Source organism: Uloborus diversus, chromosome 5 (genome assembly GCF_026930045.1).
Source record: "Uloborus diversus isolate 005 chromosome 5, Udiv.v.3.1, whole genome shotgun sequence".
Lineage (NCBI taxonomy): Eukaryota > Metazoa > Arthropoda > Arachnida > Araneae > Uloboridae > Uloborus > Uloborus diversus.
The window spans coordinates 132,107,717-132,118,503 of record NC_072735.1 but is presented as its reverse complement, the minus strand read 5'-3'; the positions used below and the strand labels follow the sequence as shown (position 1 = coordinate 132,118,503).

The following is a 10,787-nucleotide window of genomic DNA, read 5'->3' as shown; positions in this document are numbered from 1 at the left end:
TTTTACTGCCTTAACGAACAAGTCCAAAAGTATTTTGATTTAATCTTTTCCAAATTGATTCAAATGATTGAGTTTTTTACACTTAAAATAATTTTAAATTATTCTTTACTTTTAAAACTATCTTTTAGTTTTCTCCTGATGGTTTGATTGTGCATCATATTGTCTTACAGATTTAGCACAAGTGTTTTATGAATTATTTTCCTCAAATGGTTTCAAATTATTGTATTTTTAAGCATAAGATAAGCTTTAAAATTTTTTTATTTTCATGTCTATTTTTTAATTTTCTATTAGTTGTATTCCTTTTTAATTTTCCGTGAGCATATTGACCTTCTTTCTGTTTTTACAACAAAAAGCAACAGAAATAATTGACAGAAAATCAATTACATAAATACAATAAATTAACAATGGTTAAATGCCTCCCTTAATGAACTGTAATAAATCAATATCAAGGATTTTGAAACACGTTCCATTTGCTGAAACACGGCATTTGACAATCTAGAAAAATAATTTATTTGTAATGAATTACACATAACAGTATGTTCCGTTTGGTTTTAAAAGTAGCTGGTTAAAATGGTACTAATGTTACCCTAATAAGGCATTAAGTTAAATGTTAGGGATACAATGAATGTTAACAGGATTTTTTTTATTTTATTTCCCTTTATTATTTACTTACTTTCTCTTAAAATCGAAAAATATGAAATCTTAAAATTTTCAATTTCAGAAACATTTGCTTAAAAATTTGTGTTGTTAAGTTTGTTGAAATGTATGTTTAATTCATATATTTCACGTCGGCGATTTCAAAAATTATACAAAATCTAATTTTTGTACGATAAACAAACATCAAATCTTATAAGTGAGTAGAATTTATGTTTAGATAAGTAGTTCAACATCCGTCCAGTAAAAATTTAAAGGGTATTTTCTGTCAAAAAAAAAACCCCAGAAATTTTGATTTAAAATACTGCACTATTGATACTGTTTAATATAGCTTTTCTGAAGAAAATATAAGTTTTTTATCATTGAAATTGAATTGTTTAGTAAGTAATGAATTGTTTATTGCTGTTTAAAATAAATTTAAAATCCCCTTTGAAGAACATCGTCATGAAACTATAAGTTTCTTAACAAAATATTAGTGAGTCATAACAGTTTTTAGTTGAGCATGAAAATGTTAAGTAAAACGTACGTTGCGTGGAATATTTATCTTTCTTCTTTTTCTAGTGATGTATAATAACGAAAAACTAAGACATTTTCTCAACACAATCATTGACTGTAGTAGAAAATATTGGAAAAAACAATTATTTTTGTAACATTTTTCAAGAAAATTAATTTAAAGCTTTAGTTTCCAACTTGAAATATTGTATTTTCTAATAGCAAGTGAATATAATTATAAAACTCTGTGTAAAATTATAAGAACTAAATGAAAATGAACCTCTTATAAAATAAAATATAATTATTTTTTAATTGATCAATAACCAAATGTGTTCAAATAATAAACTTCATAAATCTTGTATAACTACTGTAGATTAAGCCATAAACATGAAAAAAAATTAAAAGTATTAAAACAGCGTAAGTAAACACCTATAAAATATCAAGTTTCAACAAGATTCATTTCAAATATATGCTGTAGGTTTTTTTTCTGTTAAAAAATTGCTTTTTTGATCGAATGTATAGGGCTTCCAAGTTCAAAATTGATCTCTATACAAAGACTGCGCTAATCTATAATTGATGCGTTTATTGAATTTTTCAGACAAAACCTATTTTTGCTTAGGATAGTGGTAGTTGAACTTTAAAGTGTATAAAATATTTTGCTAACTCAAAATAGTTTCATGAAAAAAAAATTTGTTTTTTCGAATTTTCAAGTCAAGCAGTTCCAACATAAAATAATTTGGAGTTGCTATCTCGAATTTTAGAGCTATGTTTTACATGCCAAGTGTTTCAGGCACGAATTAGTTTGAGGATAAAAAAACTTATTTCTAAAACAAACGATTGAATTTATCGGAAAACATTCTTGTTTCTTTAGTGGAATTTTCAAGTTAAATAATCCCGACATAAAACAATTTGGAGTTGCTATACCTAGAATTTCAGCGCTATGCTTTACATGAGAAATGTTTCAGGCCCGAATTAATTTGTTTGTAAACAACTTGTTTCAAAAACTGGAACAAAAACTGATTTTTATTTTTATTAAATCAAATCAAACACTAAATATTTTTTAAGAGCAAACATCGTTTTTTACAACTGGCGAATGATTTTTTTCAAGTGAAGAGAATGCATCGTAGAAGTGTGACTGTTTGAATATAAAATTTATTGTATTTTTTCTACTGGACTGCTGAAAGTTTTAATACAAATGGTTATAATGCTGCAAAGCGACAAAAAAGCCGCCAATGCTGCTATTAACGTACTAACGCCCCTGGAACTAATCAATCCTTTGGCTGGAAAAAAGAAAAATATCAACCAAGTGAGTAGGACTCAGATTTTTTTTTTCCTTAAATCTATTTTTTAATTGTTTTTCACCATTATAATAGTGTTTACCTTTTCCTACAAATCAGATAAAACTCAACAGCATTAGGACTCTTCCACGGAAAAGGCGCTGTTTTGTCCCGAACCTGTCATTTCATATTTTGTATTGAAAATTGATAACTTCTAAAAGTACTGAACACATTTTTCTTTTAATTTAGAAATCACACATATATTTACGATTTCTTTGGCAACAAAATTTTTCTCATTAGCCATTTAAATTATTGTTTTCAATGAAATATAATGCGAGACAAAATGTCCGTTTTTCCGTGGAATGGCCCATTATTATGAACTTTCCAATTCATTTCAAACGAAGAAGTAATATAGTGTTTTAATCTGATTTTATATGATTGTGAAAAGATTAGCCTGAACATAATTTTCAGCAACAGTGTTAGTAGTAGTCTATTGAATAAAAAAACATAAGTGAACATACTGGATATGAAAGTGGTATGCTGGTATAATAAAATTGTATTATTAAGATAAAAGTAAAAGATGTTAAAAATGAACTCATTTGTGTATACACTCAGATATTCATTTCATATAAATTTTGCAAATTAAGTATTTTTTAGCTAACGTAAAAGTCACTCCATGTATTTTCTGAATATTTAATATAGCTTCAAAAAGCATCAATAGAAACTATCGAAAATACAAATATATTTATTTCAATAAATGTCTGTGTTTCACTTTTTAGACTTTGCTTAACTTTCATTTGAATTACATATGACAGACAATGGAAAGAGAGCAAATAGTTTATATAAGTTAGGAAATAATAAGCTATCAAATTAACATCAGCATAAACTTTCTCTCCGTTTCAAATTAATATAGAATAAAGAAATAAAACCATCTTTGATATGGGATTTTAAAAACAGTTGAAAAAAATTATGTACTGATGCATATGCTTTCTAAAAGCACGAGAGAAATGTTTTCGCTGTTCAGCACTGTCTAGTAATTATCTACTGATATATAAATACTTATAAATTAAAATTCTTTGCTTTTTACTTTACCCTGAAAATATGATAACTAATTTTATTTAGTAAATATATAAGTTCAAAATATCTTTTCTTATATCATTAGTGATATTAACAAATATTGCTGATAAGTTTATACTCGTATGAAGTAAATATATGCACTAATAAAGTTACAACAGAAACATTTGCAAATGAGTTTTAGCGCTTAAATCATTGTTTTATTTTTATAAATTTCTACGTTAATTTCATTTTAATTATTAATTTTTTAGTCATATGAGGCAGTGAGAAGCAAAGGGATGTAAATGAACATTTTCAAGTTATGAGTAAAACGCGTTTAGGAAAGCTTTCATTGAAATTGTTTTATAAATCACGCTGTATAGCAGCAACTACCAGGGCTACTAGTAACATCTCTTACCCCAAGACAGAGGAGAGGTCCAACTACCATTTGTACTGGTTATCTTCAAATTTTTAATTTTGCCAAATACAACCCTTTGTTTCTCATTGCCTCATATGAGACAGTGAGAAGCAAAGGGATGTAAATGGACATTTTCAAGTTTAGAGTAAAACGTGTTTAAAGATAACACCCTAGGTATGCTTTCATTGAAATTGTTTTCTAAATCACGCTGTATAGCAGCAACTACCAGGGCTACTAGTACCATCTCTTGCCCCAAGACAGAGGAGAAATTCATCTACCAAGTGTACTGGTTATATCCAAATTTTTAATTTTGCCGCTTACATCCCTTTGCTTCTCATTGCCTCATATGTTCTGTTCTTTTTTATAATGCTTTGAACGAACTTCGGTAGAAATATGTGCGGGTTCTAGTAATCACATCACACATGTTCTACTATGTAAGTTCAAACATTACAATCTGTAGAGCATCCCTTTCAAGCAGATCCTTAATCTAATGAATTTTTACAAGTAGCATAACTTTCGTACTGTTGCAAATTTCAAACTAGTTCTCTTCAGAAACGTTCGTTACTAAACTAACTGTGATGCTTAAATTTGTGAAAAAAATATTTCGTCTATTGTTTATACTTTATGCTAAAAATAATTAAATCATAAATTTAAATGTTTTACGGGTAGATAGTTTTATATCAATAAATGACGGTGAGACGACAGCAAAGCACGGAAGAGTAAGGTAGAATTGCTCCTAAGAACTCGTCAGATTACATACCTCCTCCCATAATGTGTAAAATTTAACACTGTTGAATATGCGCAAAGGGTTAGCGTATTTCTAAATAATGCAGGTAGTTTTAAATCATGATTAAACTAAATCATACACATCTACTAACATAAGAGAATCAAAATTAGCAAATATTTACCATTTTTATTAACAAGGTGAAATTAATGCATAAATATTCCGAGAACTTGAACAAATAGAATTTTAGTTTCATTTGTTAAATATTTGTATTCATCCTTACATTTTTGACACAGAATTAACTAAAATAACTTATCAAGTCGATAAACATAGAAACACATCTGAGAGATCTTATGAAAATAAGATTTGTGCTAAATTTGTTTATTTATAAGCAGGAAAGGAAAATTTTAAAAACAATGTTTGTTTTTAGCTTCGATATGTAACATATTGCATTGTTAATAGTCTTTAAAATGTCTCTGTTTTGAAAATATTTCTCTAATCGAAGTTTCTCCGAAAACTTCTCCTATTAAGGATAAGTTAATAATGCCTCGTCCCATTCAATATTGATCGGTGAATCATAAAGTGAATCAATAGAAACCATTAAGATAAAGTGTATTTCTTTTACGTATAAAGCGAAGAACATTTTTACTGATAAGGTGTCTTAAGGGAGCTTAGAAAGAATTAAATTCTCAAGGAAAGGAAACACATATTGCCTTTAAATTGGTGTGAAACTTTAACGGAACGTATAACTAGTTTAGAAGTTAAATTCAGTTAGCAAACAATATTTATTGTGTGTGAAATTCTTCGGAATGTCTTTAATTTCTTCAAACTAAACTAAATTAGTATGGAGTATTTGTCTGACTTCAAGGCTTTTTGATTTTTCAATTTATAAAAAGTGGGAGAATAGTAAGGTAATAACTATAATAAGGGATATATAATAACTATAATAAGGGAGAATAGTAAGGTAATAGTAAGGTAAACCAATACATCTAGTTTCTAAGATGTATTGGTTTACTTTTCTGTAGAAACAGTTAATTAGAAATATTTGCTAACCTAACTACAGAAACAGTTAATGAGCAAACTGTCTTTATGCAGCATGAATTACAAACAGAAAAAAATGGCATGTTCGAAACTTCTTCGCTTAGGAGAAAAGTATAATTTGATTGGGGATTTGACGACTATGGAATGACTTGATATCTAGAACGACGTCCTTCGAATATTTCACATTGCGATTAATGCCTGAATCCTCAAGGGGTATCAGAAAATTCATTTCTTAATACTATTAAAAAGCTTCCAAGGAAAAACATACGAGTTTGTAACGTGTCTTTGTCCTGCTGCATCAATTATTTTTTAACGTTGTTTTTCTATACTTTTAAATACAGAATGAATCACAAGGTCATACTCAAGATAGAAGCAGAGAAAATTTTAACAATGCTACTCGACTTCTTAAGAAACATTCTTCATAAAAATACAATTCTTTTCTCTTTCACACACACACAAACATGCTCACTCACACAGAATAACATAAACACACAATGACACACAAACACGCCCACATATACACATAAACACACATAAACATACAATCTTACACACTAACACACGCACACATGCACTAATACACACACACAAACACTAACATGCGCACACATGCACTAACACACACTCACGCAAACAAACACACACACACACACACACACTAACACACACCTAAACTAACACACAGACATACACTAACGCACACACATACTAACAGACATACACTAACATGCACACACAGACACATTAACACTCACACGTACGTATGTATGTATGTATTGGCATTCCATTGTTGACTACACTTGAAAATTGATATACGTGCATTAAAATTCGCAGACCAAACATTGTACGTGTAAGTTATTTTGAAATTTTCTTGCCAACGAAAAGCCTGCCAAAAATTATTACGTCGCATATTATCGTCTTGACCTACTTCCAAGATTTTTTTCCCTTTCTGGATTTGAGTCTCTTTACTGCCTTAATGGACGGAAGACGCTAATAGTCTTCTGCTGATGCTCTTTCAAAAAAGGGAAAAAATCTTCGAAAAATTACCTCTTAATGTTGCAAATGGGATAATTTAGTGGTCAGGAAAATGAGCACAGTGGATATTGAGGAAATGCGTTATGTGCACACTTTTGGAAATTTTTAGAGGTCTCTGTGCCTCTTTAATGCTGCCATTTTCTCTTGCGAAAAATGTTACCACCCGAAGCTATCTTAAGCGAATTTGACTTTTCGAAGGAAAATACGAAATAAAATGCGAAGATGTACTCCTAGAATTGCATAGGAAAACGGCTTTCCCGATCTTTGGCATTTACTTTATGCGGATAAGAATGCTTTGGATAAAATCTATTGCTCCTACGCCAATAGGATGTAAGAAAAATAAATGAAATGGCAGTTGAAAAAGAAGAATTAAGTCATTATCTTAAAACGTTACTATATAGTGCTTAAGCAATCTGGGGACACAGTTTTATTCACTTTACTTAGAAGAAATGGAAAGACAAACGAGTTTCGACAAGGAAATCATTTACTCATAAGCAATTATGAATATTTTTAGTACGTTCGTGCTTTACACTTTTCATCAATTCCGAACAAAACGTTTCACTCAATATTTATTCATAGGTTAATACTGTTACATCGTTGTCTTAAAAAAAAGTCAATTCAATCTGATTTGAAAACTTTTTAAGTAATATAAATGATTAATAAAGAATGTGATATTGACAGGCAGGATATAATTTAAGCCTAATAATACACAAACAAGTCTTAAATTTAAGAGAAAAACGATAAATATGATGTATCAAAACTCTCTCGTTTTGAGACTAAAAAAAACATCGGTACTCTTTTTACACTAGAAAACAGTACTTATACACAGGGACAATTAAATAAATTATGCATATACATACTCATAAATGGTACACTGATACTGGAAAATCTATTTTATGCTCAACAGATAAGGTAAAAATGTACTTAATTTGGTGTCTTACAATAACTTTTGGGGCAAAAGTATACAGCAAAATATCTGGGATGTAGCATTAAAAAAATTGTGGTACAGGGAAGTGGATTATTTCACAGTATGACAGAGTAAAAAACAAAAGCGTTTTCTCAAAATTAGTCATATTTATATTTGAAAACTTAATGTTTATATACATAACTATTACTTCAAAATGTTATTGCGTAATTTTCACCGATAAATTGAATGAAAAGAAGTAATATTCACTTGAGTGATATTTGAGACTTCTTAATTGTGCAGTTAACTACTAATACGTGAACCAGTATAAAAAGAGCAGTAAAATACTAATTTCAACGAAGTGAAACAATCACTGTGATTGAGAAATTAATACGGTGTTTAACACAAGTAAACAGATTACTGAATGCACGTGTTTCGAGGTTTCCAGAAATCTTTTTTTCAATTCAAAGTTGTGGCCTTTTTGATGTAAAGACATCCAGTAAAAGCCTGTAAGGCTCGTTTAAACAGTAATTGACAAATGAATAAATACCTTTGTGCTGAGAAATAACAAGAAATACGCTGTTTAGCACTAATAAACAGCTTATTGAATACACGTGCTTTTATCGGATGTCTTTGCATCCAAAAGCTGACAACTTAGAAATAAAAAATGTGTTCCTGGAAACCCCGAAACACGTGTATTCAGTAATGCGTTTATTTCTGCTAAATAACGTTGGATATTTCTTGTTATAACCACTGTGATAGTTTTCTCGGTCCACTTTAGGAAAGCGAAAAAACATTTTAACAACTTTTTTTTTGTAATTTTCAACCATTTCTTTAATGTATCTGAATAAATTTAACATGCAAAAAGGGAAAGGTTCTGTTGTTACTTAAAAACAAAAATAAGTTCATAATTTTTAATTTACAATAATAATAGCGAGTAAAGAATCTTTTGACCGATCGCAGTCTCAAAATCAATTTACTTTAGGCAAAATGACCACATTAATGTCAGTGCCATGTGGAATAACATTAAAAAGTTCTATCAATGTTAAATATTTTCTGAACATTTTCAATCTCTACCGTTCAATTAGTTCTAAAGATTCATAATATAGTTTTCTGATTTGTAGGAATTGTCTAAATTGATTTATGGTAAGTACCGTAAAAACAATATGCACACAATTAAGAATATTCTACTCATTGCAAAGCAGTTTCGAAAACTATTCACAGTGGTTTGCAAATGGTTATTTTACACGTTATATATTTTTAAAGTCATTGTGTAATTGAATGTAATGCTATTTATATTTCTGTAAATCATAAAACATTCTTCAAGATATTTATTACCTTCGAAATCGTTATATTAAGTAACCCAACGTTACGTAACCTGATGATATCAGGCAGCTGTCCATATTTGTCAAAGATAGTTGTCTTTTATAGAGTTTTAAAATATTTATTTATCAATATTTTAATGAGAATAATTGTAGAGCATCAAACATTTATGGTGAGTGGTAAAAGATTTTCTTAACTGTTGAATAATTTCAGAACCGTTACGAACAGGGTAAGTGTTACTTGCGTGATTTTTTGTCTAAAACAATATCTTGTAATTTAGAGCAAAACGCAGAGGCACATTATTAATGCGGAATAATCAGTTAGTAAAATACTGTTTAAGGATTTCACGGCCGGCGTCAATATGAGGAGATAACATTTCCGGGCTTATTGGCCGTGGTCTAATTGGAGTAAAAATTCCAGACGTTTCGGCTTGCTTTGCTGCAGCCATCATCAGTGGTTTGAGTCTGGTGAGACTGATTCCTTGCTTCGGTGGCTCCGGTATTTAAGCAAACTGCTGCTGCGCTGCTGGTCCTGATTGGGAGGCATTCTCAAGCCGCTGGTAGAATAAGGTTCCTGATTGGATGAGATTCAAGCCGCTGGGTGATCCTGGTACCTGATTGGATGGGATTCACAAGCCGTGGTGGCTACTGGTTTCTGATTGGATGGGACCACAATATGTTTTAGACTGTTGTGGCGAGCGGATCTAAGGGCAGGGTGCCATGTTTTTGGTAAATTGAAATTCTCCTCTTTTCTGTTGAAATTAAAGGGGTGTTTGAAAATTTCTATAGCTTCGCGATGAAGACGGGCAAAGTAATGAGATGTTGTAGCCAAAATTTCTGTGTCTTTAAATTTGATGTTGTGGACTCCTTCTTGTTTGCTGTGTTCGGCTACGGCAGACTTATCATAGTTTCCTAAACGGCAATGACGAACATGCTCAGAAAGGCGTGTCTTGATGCTGCGCTTCGTAGTTCCGACATAAACTGATCCACAGGAGCACGGAATTTCGTAAACTCCAGATGTAGAGAAAGGGTCACGGGGCTCTTTCACCTTGCGATAACAGTTCCTAAGTTGAGTGGTGGGCTTGAAAATGGTCTTGATGTTGTGTTTAATCAAGGAGTTTTCCAATTCGGTCAGTAACTCTGTGTAGGTAAGGTAAGAACATTTTCCCTAATGGTTCAGATGGGGTAGGCTTCTGTTCGTTATTCGACCTCTTGGGATGAAGGGCTCTTCTAATTTCTCCTCTAGTGAATCCATTGGCCTGAAATGCTAGCTCAAGGTGTTTCAGTTCCTCCTTCAAATGTGTCTTTTCGCAGATTCTTTCTGCTCGGTGCAAGAGGGTATTGATGACAACCATTTTTTGTCTCGGGTGGTGGTTTGAGTTATTATGAAGGTAACGGTTTGTGTGTGTGGGCTTGCGGTACACTCGGTGGCCGAGCGTCCCGTCTTCCTTTTTCGTCACAAGAACGTCGAGGAAAGGCAGCTGATTATTGCTCTCCTTCTCCATGGTGAACTGAATGCTGGGATGAATGCTATTTAGATGTGTCACAAGAACGTCGAGGAAAGGCAGCTGATTATTGCTCTCCTTCTCCATGGTGAACTGAATGCTGGGATGAATGTTATTTAGATGTAGCGAGCAGAAAGGATCTGCGAAAAGACACATTTGAAGGAGGAACTGAAACACCTTGAGCTAGCATTTCAAGCCAATGGATTCACTAGAGGAGAATTTAGAAGAGCCCTTCATCCCAGGAGGTCGAATAACGAACAGAAGCCTACCCCATCTGAACCATTAGGGAAAGTGTTCTTACCCTACCTACACAGAGTTACTGACCGAATTGGAAAACTCCTTGAAAAACACAACATCAAGAC

General features: G+C 31.5%; 1 protein-coding gene across 1 annotated transcript; it reads right to left on the bottom strand.

Annotated features, from left to right (window-relative positions):
* Positions 1-10,026: 10,026 nt before the first annotated feature.
* On the bottom strand, positions 10,027-10,512 carry LOC129223148 (uncharacterized). Its single transcript, XM_054857716.1, has one exon. The coding sequence runs from the start codon at positions 10,510-10,512 to the stop codon at positions 10,027-10,029; it is 486 nt and encodes a 161-aa protein (XP_054713691.1).
* Between the last annotated feature and the right edge of the window lie 275 nt (positions 10,513-10,787).

Coding starts and splice junctions, on each gene's coding strand:
- LOC129223148 (XM_054857716.1), bottom strand. CDS start 10,512: ATGGAGAAGGAGAGCAATAATCAGCTGCCTTTCCTCGACGTTCTTGTG.